The sequence below is a fragment of the Thermobia domestica genome, chromosome 11 (genome assembly GCF_964235325.1).
Source record: "Thermobia domestica chromosome 11, izTheDome1.hap1.1, whole genome shotgun sequence".
Lineage (NCBI taxonomy): Eukaryota > Metazoa > Arthropoda > Insecta > Zygentoma > Lepismatidae > Thermobia > Thermobia domestica.
This window is the reverse complement of record NC_137464.1, coordinates 52,499,694-52,522,830: the sequence shown is the minus strand read 5'-3', so window position 1 is coordinate 52,522,830 and position 23,137 is coordinate 52,499,694. Positions and strand designations below refer to the sequence as shown.

At 34.9% G+C, this 23,137-nt stretch overlaps 1 protein-coding gene across 1 annotated transcript; it reads left to right on the top strand.

The window, feature by feature from the left end:
* Positions 1-21,049: 21,049 nt before the first annotated feature.
* LOC145665132 (protein GVQW3-like) lies at positions 21,050-21,529 on the top strand. The gene has a single exon (XM_081732411.1). It carries the CDS (start codon positions 21,050-21,052, stop codon positions 21,527-21,529), a length of 480 nt encoding a protein of 159 aa, XP_081588537.1.
* Positions 21,530-23,137: the final 1,608 nt, after the last annotated feature.

Here is a 23,137-nt window from a genome sequence, read left to right as displayed (position 1 = left end):
TGAAAACCAAAACAGCTGATACAAAAGAGGTACTGGTATATGAATTCTGAATGTCACATAGTCATACATTAAAACACACACATGGGCGTAAAAGAAAAAAACTACATTCCAAATCATCCGCCTTGGTTGTTACACAATGCACGATGAACACAATATACTTCCAAATGAGGCGAAACAACGCTTACCAATGTGATATATTCTGGAAAGGAAACCTCGAAACCCGCCAGATGAAGGATCAGCATGTAACAGAAGAAAAAAATCAAAGAACATCAAAGCAAACAGCACTGCCAATTCTGCACCCTAAAATGTTAACTGGGAGGGGTCCAAAATATTTGATGGAGGTCCAATACGTCTACATAATATGGAACCTGTCTTATACTGCACTCGAAAAGAAGATAAGTAATTGTTACTTACTGTCACCTATACTTTTAGAAAAAATGATAGAATGATTATTTTTATAAGAAAAGAAGAATACATGATGATGCGGCGTAAAATAAAATATTTAGCCTACACCAATCGTTTCTCTGCTAAACAAGTATAGTTCGTTAAAAAAATCTACAAATGTTAGTCAAGTTTCGAAAATTTTTGGGAGATCCGGACCCGGTGGACCCGCCCTCGTGGCTACGCCCCTGATCATTGCTAACTAGCCCCAAATTCAATGTGGTGTTAACCATCATACAGTTTTATGTGGAAATTATCAAGAGTATAAAATATACTTATTTTATAAAAGAAATGTTTCTACTAAAATACTATCCACAGAGGGGGGGGGGGGCGATTCAACATACTGACTTAATAATATTTGATTCACAAATTACTGTACAAGAAGCCTTCATTATCAATATAAGCTAAGAATTAACTTGTAAATGCGGATCTACTTTCATTTGTTTTCTCCTCTACTAGATATTTTCTTTCTTATTTCGTAATTCTACAATTACTTTTTTAATTGTCATTATATTGATTTGCTTCAGTATAAGTACGGCAATTTAAAAATATGAATGCATAAAAACAAATTCCATTTGTTAATTGCTAGTGAAACAAAATTCAGAAAGCTTATTTAGCGCGAAAAACCTTCTCATTCACTGGAAACCGTGCTGTGTTGCAGAAGCACTGCAACGACCAGACCCTTTAACTTCTGAGATAGAGGAGCGGAGACTTAACATTTGCTAAAATTGCCGCGCTGAAGGAATCTGGTCGTTGCATGCTCGCTGCAATACAATATAAATTAGAGACTCTGTGACGGATTATTTTTCGCTTTTTAAAGCGGATTAACGGAACGGACAGTTACAGAAGTAAAAAAAAATATATATTATTTAAAGTGTATATATGCGAGTATTATAAAGTATTTTTTTCTGTTCTTTACTACTATTGATAATAATATTTTTCTTTTCTTGAAATACTTTGGTCGTTGCGCAACGCTACAATAACATTAGCCGCCACTGATATTCCCATACTCAAACTGAGTGCTAAGAACTGAAAAATCACACTGTACGCACTCGAAATTAGTTTGCCACTTGTCGCATCGGAACTTAAAAAAAAAGACTAAAAAAAGTCAGAATGAATAGTTTGGTTTTTCATTCTTAATTTGCTTTCCATCCATATATACTGAATAAAGTTTCAACTACTTCCAGTACACAATTAGAAAAAGTATACTGTTTAAGCTTTTCTAAATGGCGGGTGGGTGCGTAAAGTGCGTTAGATCAAAAATTAGTGTTTTAGAGAAATCGCATTTGAAAGTTCAGACATAAGTCCAAAATCCGGTTTTCTGAAAATGATTAATTGTTTTTTTCTCTTCATGTTAATAAAAATGTTTTCAATAACTTGAAAATACGTCGTTCCGAACAAAGCAGTATTTCAAGGATTTTCATACTGAGGTACGAAAAATCTTCGTTCATCTCAAGACAAAGCAGACAGCCACATGGCTCGAACAACTGTTGCATACATGGGGCGCAAAATGAGTGAAACTGGAATCCTTGCTATCTCATATTCAGTCATCTCTTTCAAGTCTCCCGACGCTGCACCAATGGACTTTTATGCTTTCGGGTGCTTTGAACGATTTCCTTACGTCGCCCACGCACATTGACTGGCTTGTGTCAAGTTTCGCAAGAAGGAATGGTCCAAACTTGATTAGATTTCTCTGAATAGAAACCTACTCCAATGGAAACTTCGGTGTCGGGCTATAGTTTATAGTCGGGGACGTCATATCGAGCACAACCGCCGGTGGAAATATGGCTTTACGTCCTAGCTTAGGGAACACAAAATCGTTTCTATAAATGTGGACCAATCTTCTGTGTTTCGTTACTATAGGTTCGATGTGAATAAACTAATTTGTAAGGAATTCGACTACAGAGTTCGTAGTTTCATGGAAACTTCCCTAATCTAGGGAAATTTCATGGCTAAATTCAGCAAAAAGGGAAAAGGGGAGTTTTCGATAAAAAGTAAAAAATCTCGCGCTGACTGACAAGGACGTGAAGTTTTCGTTTTATTTTATCCCTGAAATCGGTTTTATTTTTGCCCAAAATCAGTGTTACTTTTCGCTATTTAAGGGGTTATTTGTTTTATTTTGTAATGGTTTTGAAAAGCAAGTATATTGTAAACACAGAGAAAGTGGTCTGTGAAAGCTAATTAAAATAAGATATAATTTTAAAATTAAACGAATAGTTTTACATTTTGACATCTTGAATTTAAAAGAATAAATTACACCTTTGGAGTTACCATCTGAGAAAAAATGGCTCGATAGCACTCCTAAACTTGGATTTATTTAATGTATGATTTGAATATATATAAAGGATGGCGAGTCAAAAATTATCTACACTTTTCAATCTACAGTTTATTTACATGAAGCTACGGTTATACTATGCACATCATATTTCTACGTTATCTCCCTCTTTATCAATGCACTTGGCCCAACGGTCAATGAATTACGTACTTCTTCCAAAGAAAAGCTTTTCGGTTGGTCGTGAAGCTACTTTTCCACAGCATTTCGTACGTCTAAATCTGAGGCAAATCGGCGACCACGCAAAGTATCCTTGAGTGGCCCAAACAAGTGAAAGTCAAATGGACCTAAGTAGTAGAAAAATGATCGGCTCATACTAGAACATACTAGAACATACTAGAACAACTCACAAGCCACTGGGAAAATGACCACCGTGCACCGTGAGCCCACGGTCTTTTATGACCTCAAATTTAGGGGTGAATTTAATCCCTCTTATAAGCACTTTTAAGGGGGTGTATTCGTTCTCTTTTATGACCACGTTTAAGGGGTGAACTCGTTCCCTTTTACGAGCCCCCCCTGGGAATTGACCACCATACAACGTGAGCCCATGGTCTTTTACAACCTCCATTTTAAGGGTGAACTCGTTCTCTTTTACGACCTCCATTTTAGAGGGTGTACTCGTTCCCTTTTATGAGCATATTTTTCAACCCCTATTTTAACATAACAAAAATGACATAAGAATACGTAACATAGCAGGGTATACTCGTTCTCTTTTATGAGCACTTTTTCAACATAGCAGACAAAGAACATAGCAAAGGGGTACGAACACATAACATAACAAGGGTGAACTCGTTCCCTTTTATGAGCACTTTTCCAACCCTATGTTAATTACGAACACATAGAAGAGCAGATAACACATAGCACTATTTTAACATAGCAGATATCATGTAAGATTAAGAGCAGAATACTACATAACATAGCAGGCCTCCATTTTAAGGGTGAACTCGTTCTCTTTTATGAGCATATTTTTCAACCCTTATTTTAACATAGCAGAAATTACACTGAGACTATGAACACATAGCAGAACAGACTCGTTCCCTTTTATGAGCACTTTTTAGGGGGTGTACTCGTTCTCTTTTATGAGCACATTTTTAAGGGTGTACTCGTTCCCTTTTATGAGCACTTTTCCAACCCCTATGTTAATTACGAACACATAGAAGAAGAGATAACACATAACACTACGTAACACACAGCAGAACAGATAACACAAAAGAGTACGTAACATAACAAGGGTGTATTCATTCCCTTATTTTAACATAGCAGAAATTACACTGAGACTATGAACACACAGCAGAGCATAAGAGTATGTAACATAAAAGAGCTAATACAAGAGTATGGCATATTTTTCAACCCTTATTTTAACATAGCAGAAATTACACTGAGACTACGAACACATAGAAGAGACTACGTAACATAGCAAGGGTGTACTCGTTCCCTTTTATGAACACATTTTTCAACCCCTATTTTAACATAACAGAAATGACATAAGAATACGTAACATAGCAGATAACTCATTCCAACCCTTATTTTAACATAACGAGCAAAGATTACAATCGAACACCCCACGGTCTACAGATAATCATTTTAGAGGGTGTATTCATTCATTCTCTTTGATGACCATTTTTTCCACTCCTAATTGAAATTACTGTACATAGGAGAGCAGATAATACATAAGATTCGTTCCCTTTTATGAACACTTTTTAGGGGGTGAACTCGTTCCCTTTTATGAGCATATTTTCAACCCCTATTTGAACATTTTAACATAGCCGAAATGATATAAGCATGTCCTCAAACTACTGACCATCGTGAACAAAGGTCAAACTCAAAAACAAAACAACATATCGAGGTGCTGTTTCCACATTTAGTAAAATCCTAAAATAAATACCATCGAGGTCAAAGGTCAAAACTCGAAACCGGAGCCACATTTAGTAATTGGTCATCAGCTACTACAAGTTCCAAAATAGTGGCCATCGAGGTCAAAGGTCAACATACTTAAAACTTAATCACTCGAAAATGGATCCACATATTGAGGTGCTGTTTCCACATTTAGCAATTGGTCATCAGGTACTACAAGTTCCAAAATAGTGGTCATCGTGGTCAAAGGTCAACATACTTAAAACCTAATAACTCGAAAATGGATCCACATATTGAGATAGAGTTTCCATACTTAGTAATTGGTCATCAACTGCTACATGTCCCAAAATTAGTGGTCATCGAGGTCAAAGGTCAAAATACTTAAAACCCAATAACTCGAAAACGAAGCAACGTATTGAAGTGCTGTTTCCACATTTAGTAATTGGTCATCAAATATTACAAGTTCCAAAATAGTGACCATCGACGTCAAAGGTCAAAATACTTAAAACCTAATAACTCAGAAATGGAGCCACATATTGAGATGGTGTTTCCACATTTAGTAATTGGTCATCAACCAGTGCAAGTTCCAAAATAATGAACATCGAGGTCAAAGGTCAAAATACTTAAAACCTAATAACTCGAAAATGGATCCACATATTGAGGTGCTGTTTCCACATTTAGCAATTGGTCATCAGGTACTACAAGTTCCAAAATAGTGGCCATCGAGGTCAAAGGTCAACATACTTAAAACCTAATAACTCGAAAATGGATCCACATATTGAAGTGCTGTTTCCACATTTAGTAATTGGTCATCAACTACTACAAGTTCCAGAATAATGGCCATCGAGGTCAAAGGTCAACATACTTAAAACCAAATAACTCTTAAATGGATCCACATATTGAGACCGTGTTTCCACTTTTATCAATAGGTCATCAGGTACTACAAGTTCCAAAATAATGACCATCGAGGTCAAAGGTCAAATACTTAAAACCTAATATCTCGAAAACGAAGCCACATACTCAGGTGCTGTTTCCACATTTAGCAAGATGTCATCAACTAGTACAATTTCCAAAATAATGACCATCGAGGTCAAAGGTCAAAACTCGAAAACGGATCCAAGTATTGAGGTGGTGTTTCCCAAATTTGGTAATTGGTCATCAACCACTACAAGTTCCAAAAATAATGACCATCGAGGTCAAAGGTCAATCTCGTAAATGAAACCACATATTGAGATAACGTTTCCTCATTTAGTAAATTTGTGTGATCTATTCAATTTTGTACAAAGCAGAAAAAAGTGAAGAAGGAATAAATTTGAGAACACAATTTTAACTAGCGCAGAATTTCTGTACCTTGTTGGGCTATTCAAAAGAAAGCAAAGATATGCCATATTAACTAGTTGAGAATTATTTAAGCAAAACGAAGAAAGCGAACATGGACCATTTTACTCAAATTTGGATGGAGTATTTATATTTGTATGAACCAGAAAAAAAATGAAGAACGTTCAATATTTCCGTACAATTTTGTACTACCCAAATAATCACAAGAAATTCAAAGAAGGGTCATTTTATACCTTTTTGTGCTATTCAAATAATAGAGGCAACAAATTTCAGTGGTCTATTTTATTTTTGTACTAATCAGAAGAAAAGCAAAGATATGCCATTCTCAGACTTTTATACCATTTTGTACTACTCCAATAAACGAAGGAATACCAACCAGAAAAAAAGAAGTGAAGATCAGGTGAATTACTTTCTTTTGTACCAACTGGAAAAGAGAAGAAGAGCTACTTTAACTAGCCCATTATGTACTGTTTAAACAAACGAAAATTGACCATTATGTAACTTTTGAAATACTGAAATGTTCTATTTTTGTATCAATCAGAAAAACCCGAAGAAGGATCATTTTAACAAGTTCATAATTTCGATGTTCTACTTTTTATACCAACGAGAAAAAAAATGAACTAGCTGAATATACGAAAGAATAAATTTAAGTGACCTATTCAATTTTGTACCAAATGCTGAAATGTCATTTTTAACTGGTTCAGAATTTTACTACTCAAATAAACAATGGAATATTTAGTTTTGTACCACCGAGAAAAAACAAAGAATATTGTACCATTTTGGAGTTTTCAAATAAACAAAGGACTTATAATTTGTGTCAACTCTAAAAAGGATCATTTTATACCATTTTGTATTATTTGAACAAGCAAAAGGAAAAAGCAAAAAAGGATCATTTTAACTAGTCTAATAAACGAAGGCATAAATATGAGTGAGACCAGAGAAAAACCGAAGAAGGCCCATTTTAACTAACTGAGAATTTCTGTACCTTTTTGTACTATTTAAACAAACGATGAGATAAATTTGAGTGACCTGTTTTTTGTACTAACCAGAAAAAGCGAAGAAGGCACCTTTGTACTAGCCCAATGAACGAAAGAACAAATTTGGGTGGTCTACTTTTTTATACCAAACAAAGAAGAACCATTTTAACTTGCTGAGTATTTTATACCATTTTGTACTACTCAAATAAACGAAAGAATAAGCGAAAAAAGACCTTTTTAACTAGCGCAGAATTTCTGTAACGCAAAAATTAATTTGGATGGAGTAACAAGAAAGAAAGCAAAGATATGTCATAGTAACTATTTAAATAAACGAGGGGATAAATTTAAATGATCTATTCCATTTTGTACCAAGGAGAAATGCCATTTTTATCTAGCGTAGAATTTCTAGTGCATGTTGTATTATTTAAACAAAACGAAGGGCTAAATTTGAGAAAGCGGACACGAACCATTTTACTCAAATTTGGATGGAGTATTTAGCTTTGTATGAACCAGAAGAAAAAAGTAAAGAAGATCCGTTTTAACTAGTTCAATATTTCTGTATAATTTTGTACTACCCAAATAAACGAAATTTTATTTTTGACCAATCACAAGAAAATCAAAGAAGGGTCATTTTAACTAGCCAAGCAGAAAAAAAGGAAAGAATTAACACTTTGTACTAACCAGAAAATGAGAAGAAGGATCAGCATTCTATACTTTTGGTGCCATTTATTGGGGTGTCCTATTTCCTTTTATACCAACGAGAACCATTTTTAACTGGCTCAGAATTTTATGCCTTTTTCTAAAATTTGTATCAAACCAGAAAAAAGCAAGGAAATACCATTTTAAATAGCTCAGCATGTTATAGCTTTTTGTGTTTTTGGTCTGCCCAATTTCTTGACCATGTTGTACTATTTAAACAAACAAAGGAATAAATTTGTGTGAGCTATTCACTTTTATAGCAAAGAAGGTCAATTTATACCTTTTTGTGCTTGACCTATTGAAGAATGAATAAATTTTGTTTGCAATTAAAAAAGCGGAGAAGGTCTACTTTCTGTACAAACCAGAGAAAAACAAATTTGTCTAACCTATTCACTTTTATAGCAAAGCCCCTTTTAGTTTTATACCAACCATGAAGGTCCATTATACCATTTTTGTAACAATTAGAAGAAAACAGCTAAGAATTTTATACCTTTGTGGTGTTACATTTTGTATATTTTTGTGTCATTAACTACATATTTGAACGTAAGATTTAACCAACCAAAATTGCGTCATAATTGTGTAGAACAGACTACATAGCAATTAGCGTTCTAAAGAAAACTGATGAATGACGACAAATCATAACAGCATACTTGTCCATTTTGAATCACAGCAGAAGAAGAGATTATATCAAAGTAAGAGAAGTTTTCAAAGTTCCATGTTGCTGCGGATATTTAACATTTGTACTGCTAGTATAGTGAGGGTCCTAAGGTATTGCCTATTGCTCGACGATTCAATTATTTTTACTTTCCTTCCTCGTCTAAGAAAAAAAGGCAAATATATATTTTTGCATTTATGTATTTTATTATAATGTATTATAAGATTATGGAGTATATTTGGAAATAATAGGATATACATCATGATGTTATATTGCTTTGAAACATATTATGAAACACGGAGAATGCATAGAATGTTTTTATTGTAGATATATAAAATTATTTATTCGATTGGTTTTTGCTGAAGAGCAGAAAAAATGACTAGCATGGAAATTGTTTATGTTTCTCCTTGAGAAAAAGAAATTCAGCGTGAAAACGAAAAACCTATACTGTTAATTCACCCGTCTGACCCCGATTTGCCAGATGAATTACGTGATAAAGTGAGAATCATATATCCAACACAAGAAATAGATGAAGTGTATTATTTTAGACGCTATAATAGATATAATGATGATGACAGTGTTTCAAATATTACCCGTTTTGAACTGGAAGCTAATTAGTGCGGGTGTACTAGTGAAAGTATTAGTCATACATGTGTTATACAATTATTTAATGAGTATACACCAAATTCAGTATTATTATGTAAAGCATGTTCTAAACATAATGAAAATGAAAAAGATCACAACTGTTTGCTGCAGTATGATTACGAATTATTGCAAAAGGTGTGGACGATCTTAATTAAACGTGAAATAAGAGAGAAAATCTATAAACTTTATTTAAAGAAGCATTTTAAAGGTCATAATATTAAGAACACTTATACTGTGGAGAAAAAATTTAATCTGGTATATGAATACATAACAGAGTGTGATTATTATATCAACAAAATAGTAGAAATGTTTTTAGAGAAAGATAAACAATTATTTAATTCTGTAAATGAACACTGAGCCCACTGTAGCATATGCATTTGATTGTGTAAGAATAGAAGAACTTGAACTGTTAACTGGATCAATTTGTATTACTGTAATATTAAGAATTTAATAGATAAGTAACATTGGACTCTGGCAACTGAATTGTCAGGGAGAGTCAATTTAAATTGTTCTCTGGATGACACAAAAATATACAAAATGTAACACCACAAAGGTATAAAATTCTTAGCTGTTTTCTTCTAATTGTTACAAAAATGGTATAATGGACCTTCATGGTTGGTATAAAACTAAAAGGGGCTTTGCTATAAAAGTGAATAGGTTAGACAAATTTGTTTTTCTCTGGTTTGTACAGAAAGTAGACCTTCTCCGCTTTTTTAATTGCAAACAAAATTTATTCATTCTTCAATAGGTCAAGCACAAAAAGGTATAAATTGACCTTCTTTGCTATAAAAGTGAATAGCTCACACAAATTTATTCCTTTGTTTGTTTAAATAGTACAACATGGTCAAGAAATTGGGCAGACCAAAAACACAAAAAGCTATAACATGCTGAGCTATTTAAAATGGTATTTCCTTGCTTTTTTCTGGTTTGATACAAATTTTACAAAAAGGCATAAAATTCTGAGCCAGTTAAAAATGGTTCTCGTTGGTATAAAAGGAAATAGGACACCCCAATAAATGGCACCAAAAGTATAGAATGCTGATCCTTCTTCTCATTTTCTGGTTAGTACAAAGTGTTAATTCTTTCCTTTTTTTCTGCTTGGCTAGTTAAAATGACCCTTCTTTGATTTTCTTGTGATTGGTCAAAAATAAAATTTCGTTTATTTGGGTAGTACAAAATTATACAGAAATATTGAACTAGTTAAAACGGATCTTCTTTACTTTTTTCTTCTGGTTCATACAAAGCTAAATACTCCATCCAAATTTGAGTAAAATGGTTCGTGTCCGCTTTCTCAAATTTAGCCCTTCGTTTTGTTTAAATAATACAACATGCACTAGAAATTCTACGCTAGATAAAAATGGCATTTCTCCTTGGTACAAAATGGAATAGATCATTTAAATTTATCCCCTCGTTTATTTAAATAGTTACTATGACATATCTTTGCTTTCTTTCTTGTTACTCCATCCAAATTAATTTTTGCGTTACAGAAATTCTGCACTAGTTAAAAAGGTCTTTTTTCGCTTATTCTTTCGTTTATTTGAGTAGTACAAAATGGTATAAAATACTCAGCAAGTTAAAATGGTTCTTCTTTGTTTGGTATAAAAAAGTAGACCACCCAAATTTGTTCTTTCGTTCATTGGGCTAGTACAAAGGTGCCTTCTTCGCTTTTTCTGGTTAGTACAAAAAACAGGTCACTCAAATTTATCTCATCGTTTGTTTAAATAGTACAAAAAGGTACAGAAATTCTCAGTTAGTTAAAATGGGCCTTCTTCGGTTTTTCTCTGGTCCCACTCATATTTATGCCTTCGTTTATTAGACTAGTTAAAATGATCCTTTTTTGCTTTTTCCTTTTGCTTGTTCAAATAATACAAAATGGTATAAAATGATCCTTTTTAGAGTTGACACAAATTATAAGTCCTTTGTTTATTTGAAAACTCCAAAATGGTACAATATTCTTTGTTTTTTCTCGGTGGTACAAAACTAAATATTCCATTGTTTATTTGAGTAGTAAAATTCTGAACCAGTTAAAAATGACATTTCAGCATTTGGTACAAAATTGAATAGGTCACTTAAATTTATTCTTTCGTATATTCAGCTAGTTCATTTTTTTTCTCGTTGGTATAAAAAGTAGAACATCGAAATTATGAACTTGTTAAAATGATCCTTCTTCGGGTTTTTCTGATTGATACAAAAATAGAACATTTCAGTATTTCAAAAGTTACATAATGGTCAATTTTCGTTTGTTTAAACAGTACATAATGGGCTAGTTAAAGTAGCTCTTCTTCTCTTTTCCAGTTGGTACAAAAGAAAGTAATTCACCTGATCTTCACTTCTTTTTTTCTGGTTGGTATTCCTTCGTTTATTGGAGTAGTACAAAATGGTATAAAAGTCTGAGAATGGCATATCTTTGCTTTTCTTCTGATTAGTACAAAAATAAAATAGACCACTGAAATTTGTTGCCTCTATTATTTGAATAGCACAAAAAGGTATAAAATGACCCTACTTTGAATTTCTTGTGATTATTTGGGTAGTACAACATTGTACAGAAATATTGAACGTTCTTCATTTTTTTTTCTGGTTCATACAAATATAAATACTCCATCCAAATTTGAGTAAAATGGTCCATGTTCGCTTTCTTCGTTTTGCTTAAATAATTCTCAGCTAGTTAATATGGCATATCTTTGCTTTCTTTTGAATAGCCCAACAAGGTACAGAAATTCTGCGCTAGTTAAAATTGTGTTCTCAAATTTATTCCTTCTTCACTTTTTTCTGCTTTGTACAAAATTGAATAGATCACACAAATTTACTAAATGAGGAAACGTTATCTCAATATGTGGTTTCATTTACGAGATTGACCTTTGACCTCGATGGTCATTATTTTTGGAACTTGTAGTGGTTGATGACCAATTACCAAATTTGGGAAACACCACCTCAATACTTGGATCCGTTTTCGAGTTTTGACCTTTGACCTCGATGGTCATTATTTTGGAAATTGTACTAGTTGATGACCTCTTGCTAAATGTGGAAACAGCACCTGAGTATGTGGCTTCGTTTTCGAGATATTAGGTTTTAAGTATTTTGACCTTTGACCTCGATGGTCATTATTTTGGAACTTGTAGTACCTGATGACCAATTACTAAATGTGGAAACAGCACTTCAATATGTGGATCCATTTTCGAGTTATTGGGTTTTAAGTATTTTGACCTTTGACCTCGATGGCCACTAATTTGGAACTTGTAGTAGTTGATGACCAATTACTAAATGTGGAAACAGCACTTCAATATGTGGATCCATTTTCGAGTTATTAGGTTTTAAGTATGTTGACCTTTGATCTCGATGGCCACTATTTTGGAACTTGTAGTACCTGATGACCAATTGCTAAATGTGGAAACAGCAGCTCAATATGTGGATCCATTTTCGAGTTATTAGGTTTTAAGTATTTTGACCTTTGACCTCGATGGTCATTATTTTGGAACTTTCACTGGTTGATGACCAATTACTAAATGTGGAAACACCATCTCAATATGTGGCTCCATTTCTGAGTTATTAGGTTTTCAGTATTTTGACCTTTGACGTCGATGGTCACTATTTTGGAACTTGTAGTATTTGATGACCAATTACTAAATGTGGAAACAGCACTTCAATACGTTGCTTCGTTTTCGAGTTATTGGGTTTTAAGTATTTTGACCTTTGACCTCGATGACCACTAATTTTGGGACATGTAGCAGTTGATGACCAATTACTAAATATGGAAACTCTATCTCAATATGTGGATCCATTTTCGAGTTATTAGGTTTTAAGTATGTTGACCTTTGATCTCGATGACCACTATTTTGGAACTTGTAGTACCTGATGACCAATTGCTAAATGTGGAAACAGCACCTCAATATGTGGATCCATTTTCGAGTGATTAGGTTTTAAGTATGTTGACCTTTGATCTCGATGACCACTATTTTGGAACTTGTAGTACCTGATGACCAATTGCTAAATGTGGAAACAGCACCTCAATATGTGGATCCATTTTCGAGTGATTAGGTTTTAAGTATGTTGACCTTTGATCTCGATGACCACTATTTTGGAACTTGTAGTAGTTGATGACCAATTGCTAAATGTGGAAACAGCACCTCAATATGTGGATCCATTTTCGAGTGATTAGGTTTTAAGTATGTTGACCTTTGACCTCGATGGCCACTATTTTGGAACTTGTAGTAGCTGATGACCAATTACTAAATGTGGCTCCGGTTTCGAGTTTTGACCTTTGACCTCGATGGTATTTATTTTAGAATTTTACTAAATGTGGAAACAGCACCTCGATATGTTGTTTTGTTTTTGAGTTTGACCTTTGTTCACGATGGTCAGTAGTTTGAGGACATGCTTATGTCATTTCTGCTATGTTAAAATGTTCAAATAGGGGTTGAAAATATGCTCATAAAAGGGAACGAGTTCACCCCCTAAGAAGTGTTCATAAAAGGGAACGAATCTTATGTATTATCTGCTCTCCTATGTACAGTAATTTCAATTAGGAGTGGAAAAAATGGTCATCAAAGAGAATGAATGAATACACCCTCTAAAATGATTATCTGTAGACCGTGGGGTGTTCGATTGTAATCTTTGCTCGTTATGTTAAAATAAGGGTTGGAATGAGTTATCTGCTATGTTACGTATTCTTATGTCATTTCTGTTATGTTAAAATAGGGGTTGAAAAATGTGTTCATAAAAGGGAACGAGTACACCCTTGCTATGTTACGTAGTCTCTTCTATGTGTTCGTAGTCTCAGTGTAATTTCTGCTATGTTAAAATAAGGGTTGAAAAATATGCCATACTCTTGTATTAGCTCTTTTATGTTACATACTCTTATGCTCTGCTGTGTGTTCATAGTCTCAGTGTAATTTCTGCTATGTTAAAATAAGGGAATGAATACACCCTTGTTATGTTACGTACTCTTTTGTGTTATCTGTTCTGCTGTGTGTTACGTAGTGTTATGTGTTATCTCTTCTTCTATGTGTTCGTAATTAACATAGGGGTTGGAAAAGTGCTCATAAAAGGGAACGAGTACACCCTTAAAAATGTGCTCATAAAAGAGAACGAGTACACCCCCTAAAAAGTGCTCATAAAAGGGAACGAGTCTGTTCTGCTATGTGTTCATAGTCTCAGTGTAATTTCTGCTATGTTAAAATAAGGGTTGAAAAATATGCTCATAGAAGAGAACGAGTTCACCCTTAAAATGGAGGCCTGCTATGTTATGTAGTCTTCTGCTCTTAATCTTACATGATATCTGCTATGTTAAAATAGTGCTATGTGTTATCTGCTCTTCTATGTGTTCGTAATTAACATAGGGGTTGGAAAAGTGCTCATAAAAGGGAACGAGTTCACCCTTGTTATGTTATGTGTTCGTACCCCTTTGCTATGTTCTTTGTCTGCTATGTTGAAAAAGTGCTCATAAAAGAGAACGAGTATACCCTGCTATGTTACGTATTCTTATGTCATTTTTGTTATGTTAAAATATTGGTTGAAAAATATGCTCATAAAAGGGAACGAGTACATCCTCTAAAATGGAGGTCGTAAAAGAGAACGAGTTCACCCTTAAAATGGAGGTTGTAAAAGACCATGGGCTCACGTTGTATGGTGGTCAATTCCCAGGGGGGGCTCGTAAAAGGGAACGAGTTCACCCCTTAAACGTGGTCATAAAAGAGAACGAATACACCCCCTTAAAAGTGCTCATAAGAGGGATTAAATTCACCCCTAAATTTGAGGTCATAAAAGACCGTGGGCTCACGGTGCACGGTGGTCATTTTCCCAGTGGCTTGTGAGTTGTTCTAGTATGTTCTAGTATGTTCTAGTATGAGCCAGATCGATCATTTTTCTACTACTGACCTAGGTCTGAGCTGTAGGGAGGATGTTCCAATAACTCAAATTTCAGCTTGTTGATGGTTTCAATATTGTGATTAGCCGTGTGTGACCGTGCATTGTCATGCAACAACAAAACTTTCTTAGACATCAAACCTCGGCGTTTGTTGCGAATTCTCGGCTTCAGGTTCTTTTCCAACATTTCACTATAACTCGTACTGTTGATCGTCTTTCCCTTTTCCATGAACTCTGCCATTATGAGCCCCTGTGAGTCCCAAAACACAGTTAACATAATCTTTTCTGTGGATGGCTCAGTCTTGAATTTTTTCTTCGTTGGAGATCCAGGGTATTTCCACTACATACTCTGGCGCTTTGATTCTGGCTCATAGTGGCAACAGAAGAAAGAAAATGGAGGAATAAAGATCACACTTTCACAGCATTACCACAACAGTATAAGAATAAAATATGAGGGAACAGAAGACAAAGTGCGCAATGTAAGAAAAGTTATGACAAAGTGTAGATAATTTTTTACTTGCCCTCGTGTATATGTGGTTTTTAATATATATATATATATATATATATATATATATATATATATATATATATATATATATATATTAAAAACCATACTGCAGTATTTTTGAATATTTTCTTCACTTCAAGAAAACAATGGTATCGTCCCACTTGCGACATTCCTATTAGCGACAGGAACTGTTAACTGTCCTATGAGCGACCGATTCGATCTGTTAACTGCTCTATGAGTCACCGATTCGTTCATACTAAGATAATGGAAGAAGACAAGGTTCTCTCTTCTTTAACTTGTTTCATGCTAATGCGATTTAGAACCTAACAAAATGTACTATGAAAAATTTCGCTCTACCTGCATTTAATAAGTGAAACTACTCTCATTACACTAACAATATTTTCTACGTTTTTTCTAAATATTTTTGAATTACTTTCTATGAATACACTGACTATATCAAGGGGAAAACTAACTAAATATTTAGAGTAGCTCCGCCTTTGTCTATGATTTTAATATAATTAAAAGTTTCATGTTAAAATGATGCGGAGCATAAGTTTAGATTGAATATGTTTATGGCATAAGAAAGAAATCAGAAAGAGGTAGGGGCGCCCGAAGAAAATTTTCTAGGGAGGGGCATCTTCATGTTGCTGTACCATGTCTGGTATATCTGGTATTTAATATACGTTGTTTGCTATATTACGTATACATTTTCGTAAGCCAAGGAGGTGATCCCTGCCTTCCCATCGGGCGCCCATGGAAAGAGGGTGTTCACCACTTGAGGATATCAAAGAAATCTTAAAAAGAATGTATTCGAAGAAATTATTACCGAAGTTACAAATCTCTCGCAGGACTTAACAGTTCGTCTAGTTTATAAGGGATTACTCGTATTCAGATTGCTATACGACAAGCTTTTATGTATAAGTCAAAACAAGAAAGGAAGGCAAATTAAGCAATTAGTTTACGTTTTAGTAACTTACAATAGGGAGGAAGGTAGTTTAAAGAGTTTGTTTACCTTTTGAAATGTTTAGAGTGAACTGCATTGTAATTGGTGAGATTGGTTGAGAATAGCCAATCAGATGTAAAGGATCTCAAAAGCTATCTTTTATCATGAACTTTTTTTTTCATTTTATTCAGTGGAAGTCTAAAAAGTAGATAGTTGTCGAAACTGTTACACATTTAAGTTTTTCAAAATAAAATATATTACTGTGCTTAGTGAGTAATTAGATTTGAATCAAATTAAGTACGGAAACAGAGATTTTGAAGAAAGGAGATATTACAACTGGTTTTTCAATAATTACATAAGAATATACTTTTCATGGAAATGTCCCTGTTGTCTCGCTAAGTTATTTGATATGTTTTATGTCAAATCTAACTCAAAATAAGTTTTATTTGCACTCACTGTAGAGGGAAAATATATTTGATGAACTGTGTTACTGGCACGTACATTTTTCGTAGCAAGGTTGTTCGGGCGCTAATAACGCCAGAGGCAAACATATTTCACGAGAGGGAATCATATCATCTTCCACCATCTCAATGTAAATGAATCGGTCGCACATAGGACAGATAACAGTTCCTGTCGCTAATAGGACTGTCGCTTCTGGGACTAATTCATTCACAATATACTTATCTAAAAAGCAATCAACACACATTTTCACTTAATGGTGAATTTATAGTTTCTTCAATGTTTCTCTTATTTTTCAAAGGACGGAATTGTCAAAATATCCACATTTTAATCTTTAAGCTTTTGCTTCCTTACTATGGAGTTGTATTCTGAAAAATATCTGTCAGAACCAACGTTGGAAGCTGGCAAAGATATTGCTTGAAGAGCACAGGCAGCAAAATCTCAGGGGGCAAACTTTCACTAACCAATCGATCTAAACAAAAGAAAAAGAAAGAAAAAAAGGAAGAAAAAGAAAAAAGAAAAAGAAAAAGAAAAAAAAAAGCAGGACTGATGGTCTTCTCTGAATCACATTTTGTTGCAAAGAAAACTTGTGTTATTTTATTAGTATTACCTGCCAACATGACGATTTCGCGAATCTATCGCTTTCTGCAGTGCATTTCGGTGTTACTTTGGAAAAGTACCAAATTCGCGTTATTTCGCGATTTAAAAACTTGTGTTATTTTATTAGTATTACCTGCCAACATGACGATTTCGCGAATCTATCGCTTTCTGCAGTGCATTTCGGTGTTACTTTGGAAAAGTGCCAAATTCGCGTTATTTCGCGATTTAAAAACACCAAAAAACGACCTTCTATCATATATTTAGGTATATCTACATACATACTTTACTTTGCTATTTTCAAGTTTTCGATGTTATCGTTGAAACGAAAACTTCATGTCCCTGCTGATTGACCAATATAAATGCCTAAATTTTCCGTTGTTTTTCAGAAATAAACCAAATTATTTGGTCTAGGAATTAATTCGTGCGGTTGGACAAGAGATGGCGCAACGAACGGAGCGTCCCACAGTTCCGTGTATCCACACATGTGTTGCAAACCCCTGTCATCGCGTATCGTTCGTAGTATAGGGCAGTGGATAAAAGCGTCAACAACACCAGTTTGTAGTTAAGTGAACATGGCGCAATTTGTGCCTGATAAAGTGCTTTTGCGGGGTGTCCTGCTGCATTACTTTAACATGCAGAAAAGTTCGACTGAAAGTCATCGTATTTTGGTGGAAGTGTATGGTGACCATGCTCTAGCTGAGCGAACGTGTCAGAAGTGGTTTGCACGGTTTAGAAGTGGTGATTTCGGCTTGGCAGACCAAGAGCGAGCTGGACAGCCAAAAAATTTCAAGACGAAGAATTGACAGCATTGCTCGAGCAGGATTCGAGTCAAACGCAGGAACAACTTGCAGCAGCATTAGGCGTTGATCAAACAACAGTCTCCAAACGCTTGAAAGCCATGGGAATGATTCAAAAGATGTCACATTGGGTTCCACATGAATTGAAAGACAGAGACGTTGAAAGACGAAAAACCATTTGCGAATTGCTGCTTCAACGACAAAGCAGAAAGGGGTTTCTGCATCGAATTATTACGGGTGATGAGAAGTGGATCCATTACGAGAACCCTAAAAGAAAAAAGGCCTGGGTGAAACCAGGTGAACCAGGTCCATCACAACCAAAACGAGATATTCACTGTGCAAAGGTTATGCTGTGCATATGGTGGGATATGAAAGGTGTGGTGTACTATGAGCTACTGCAACCGGGTGAAACTATGAATGGAGAACGTTATCGACGACAATTAATGCGTTTGAAGCAAGCTCTGGCCAGAACACGACCAGAATGGGAGAACAGACATGATAAACTTATTGTTCAACATGATAACGCTCGCCCACATGTCGCAAAACCGGTCAAAACCTATTAGGAAATGTCGGATGGGAAGTTTTACCCCACCCGCCGTATTCACCAGACGTTGCTCCTTCGGACTACTACTTGTTCGATTGCATGAACAACGATTTGATTGGACAGCGGTTTACTTCTTCAGAAGATATCGAAACATGGGTCTCTGACTGGATCGCTTCCAAGGATGAGGACTTCTTTCGCCACGGAATCCGTACATTGCCTGACAGATGGGCGAAAGTGGTGGCTAGCGATGGACAATATTTTTCTTAAGGTATTTATGTATTTTGTGTTTGTACTACAGCTTCAATGTGTGCGTACCAACCGCACGAATTAATTCCTAGACCAAATAATAGCAATAGTTTGTGTACATATCATATGGGTATATAAGTGTGCGTGTCTCTTCAAAATATCATGATCTGAACCAGTTGCTGGTTGGGTGTATTTCTGTGTAATTTTTTGTTTAAAAAAATGAAGGAAAAAAATTAAAATGTAGAAGCAAAGAGTAAATAAATAAAACAAATGTGGTTGATACTTCTTTTAATATTGTTAAATCAATCAATAGATCATAAAGACAATAGGAAAAAGAATGCAGCATGCTTAGCTATCTTATTTGGCACTCCGATTGGATCGTTGATTGGATTGGATTGTTGATGAAGGAAAAGCAGAAGGAAGACCGGGAAAAGGAAGTCCAAGGATAAAATATCTAGATGGAGTTACAAATAAGAGACCTTATCAAAGTATAAAACATCTCTCCCAAGAGAAAGAAAAGTTTTAAAATTTCCATGTTGCGCCCAACCTATAGTTGAGATGAGAAAGGAGAGAAAATTAATTTTAGAACTTCTGTCATAGGAATTTGACTCTCAACAAACTAGAGAAATTTTGATACGGAAAACTAGGAAAAACCTACGAACACTGTTTGATTAGTGTTGCTAAGGGAAACGGAGTGTAAAATCTTAGAGATCTACATTCAAAAACCTCTAGTTTTTATTTTTTGTATTTTTTAATTTTTACAGAACTTAATTTTGATAGGAAATGACCTTAACTCCGTTCCAGAAATAGAGAAGTGTGCATTTTTTTTTCTCAAGAAAGTCCTCTTCGATGAAACTTGATACCAAATATGCTGTTGGTTTGTGAAACCAGATCTGTAATTGAAACTCTCCGCATTTTGTTACCGACAACAATGCAATATGCCAGAGTCTCACCTTTTAGTTTACACACCTTTAACGTTTGAATTTATTGTCTCAATAGAAATTAAAGGATTTTTTCATTTTTAATTAGAGCCAGCTACTCTGTTTACGGTATTCCAATTTACATTTTCTTCTGTCCAAGATTACTCGTGATGTAATTAGTGATCGTTTTCCTAATCACAGAAAGTGCTCGGTCGAGATACTGAACAATTTATTTTTGAATTTTTCGAGTCATTTTAAAATGAGTGAACTATAAACATCATACTTGCGAAAAGAAGCTAGTCAAGTGCATCAATCTAACTATCTAAGAGATTTGAAGAAACAATTAAGTAGTCTACTTATAATTTCCTATTTAGATTATCTACTGCATTATTGCGAACCCTCTTTTCTCCACGCAATAAGAACGGACTTCCTGTCACGAGACTTCATTCTGAAAACTCTTTCTTTCAGTAATTACTTAATTGATTTGGAACGATTCAAAGAAACGTTAACAATACTATTGCAGAGTCAAACATGGCAGGGACTGTGGAACGCTTAGAGGTTAGAATTATAATGATAAAAAGTAATACATTGATTTACTCGAACATTATTCCAAATTCTATCTTGCATTGTAATCCTCAATCTTGATCGGACTAACACATGTTGCTGCGATATGCACTATAGCAAAATCATGCAGCACTCTCCGTCGTGTAAAATCTTCGCTACTTCAACCAACTATAGGTGGCGGAGTAGTTTCAGCAGACTTCTGACTTTTCAATACTATAAAATATACAGGCTTGTCAGTATAAATTTTTATTTTTATACTATCTAAATTAATTTGCCAAGTCGAAACTTATGAAAGTTATTATTTTGTTTTCTTCTACGAGATCCCCTCTGACAAAGTGGACTGTTTGTTCTCTGACTGATAAGTATGATATGTACGAGGATAACACAATAATTTTCGGGAAATTATTAACACAATAATTTTCGAAAAAATTTTCGGGAATTTTCCTTTATATGAAGCTATATACGAGGTGCTACCCAAAATATCCGAGATTTTTTTTTTTACCGAGCAAACCAATAGCAGTACGACATTCCGCTGCTAGATGTCTGGAGGTACATGTATTAGCCACTGCAGCACAAAGTTGCGGTTGCGTCATCTTTGGCGCATTCAATTGTGAGTTGTAGTTGTGCGTATCAAGACGTGTTTCAGTGCTTCCGCGATTTGTCAAATGGCTGACCTTAAGGAGCAATGGATTTGCATGAAGTTCTGTGTCAAGTTGAAAAGAATTGCAGCTGAAACCCACCGCATGCTGAAAGAGGCATTTGGTGTGAGTGCACCGAGCCAAGCAAGAACATTTGAGTGGTTCAAGTGTCTCAAAGAAAGTCGTGAATCTGTGGAAGATGACAAATATTCTGATCTACCGTCAACATACACAACATCGGAAATGATCATGAAGGTGCGTCGTGTGAATCGTGAAGACAGAAGGAAGACAATTCACAATGTTTGTAACAGACTTCGACTGTCGTACGATACATGTCAACGAATTCTATCCCATGAACTGAACATTAGACGAATTTCAGCGAAGTTTGTCTCTCGACCACAATGGAAGACACTATTCTTTCTAAGGGCGAGGAAAGCTCAACAAGCCTGCAGAAACATCAAGCCCATGCTGATATTTTTTTTTCGACATTCGAGGAATTGTGCATAAGAAGTTTATTCCTCCTGGTCAGAATGACAACAGGAAGTTTCACTGCGAGGTTTTGAAGAGACTGAGGAAAGATATTGGGCGCAAACGGCCAAAGCTTTGGCAATCGAAAGACTGGTTGCTGCATCATGACAACGCGCCCGTGCACACTTCGCTCGTTGTGAGTGAATTCGTGGCCAAATCAGTATGGCAATGGTCCCCCCACCCTCTCTACTTCCCTAATCTAAGTCCGTGTGACTTCTACCTGTTTCTGAAAATGAAACTCGCGTTAAAGGGACGATATTTTGACTCTGTTGAAGACATCCAAGTGGAATCGCAAGTGAATACCCTTTACCCTACCGACTTCCAGGAGTGTTTCCAAAAGTGGAAAAGCGCTGGGATCGTTGTGTACATGCCGAAGAGGACTATTTTCAAGGTGACGGATGACATTAGGACATAAGTGTAGTTTTCGGATTTTTACAATGACGTTTTCGGATATTTTGGGTAGCACCTCGTATCTCTGGTCCCAAGTCGAAAGCGAAGAAAATTGTTATTTTACTTTCTTCTACAAGATCCTTTATTTTATTTAACATACACATAAAAGTGGGCTGTCAACTAAGTATGATATGTACGAGAAAAGGGCGGTAATTTTTCGAAAAGTTATCAACACGTTTTTCCCTATATAAAGCTATATATATCTCTGCCCCATATCGAAACTTACGAAACTTATTATTTTACATTTTTCTACCATGTACCCTCTTTCATTTAAGATGCTTAAAAGTGAACTACATTATTCTCTAGTATGTACGAAGATCTACAGAAATACGGATGTACGGAGATAATCTACGGAAAATTATCTACACATTTTCCTTCATATAAAGCTATGTATCTCTGGTACCAAGTCGAAAGTTTAGAAAATTGTTATATTATTTTCTTCTACAAGATTCTCTATTTCTTTTAACATGTATATAAAAGTAGACTGTCAATTATATAAATATGATATACACGAGGAAAGGACAATGTTTTGAAAAGTATCTACACTTTATCCTCATATAAATCTATATATCTCTGATACCAAGTCGAAACTTAAGAGAATTATAATTTTATAATTTTCTATCAGGCCCCCTTGCTTAATTTGACATACAGTACATATAAAAATGGACCATCAATTATCTAAATATGATATGTACGAGGAAAGGATAGTAATTTTCCGAAAGGAAAGTAAAATAACCACTTTTATCCTACGGCGATAAATGTTGAAAGTGGTTAATTTAAGTATAGAGTTATCGGAGAAGATAGAAATATTCTTAGAAGCTGAATCTATTTCAAGAAAACTCATCTCGATCTATCTTACAGGTTTAGCTCTATGGAAATTAGTATTAAAACCGGAAATATAGTAAATTTTAACCACTTCCGATTTTGATGGAGTGTTGCGGATTGTGATTAAATGCTTTTTTTGAGACCCTGAATATATTACTGAAAACCGCTTGTGGTTATCTATTACCATTTTTGTTCTACGGTGATATGAGTTGAAACCGGAAAATGTTAATTTGAACCACTTCCAGATTGAAAAAAAAATAGAGGGTTAACTTAGAAGATTGAACCTATACCTAAAACAATGAATCGATTGCA

What these genes read in the sequence shown, in the direction of transcription:
- LOC145665132 (XM_081732411.1), top strand. Translation starts at nt 21,050, where the DNA reads ATGGCTGACCTTAAGGAGCAATGGATTTGCATGAAGTTCTGTGTCAAG.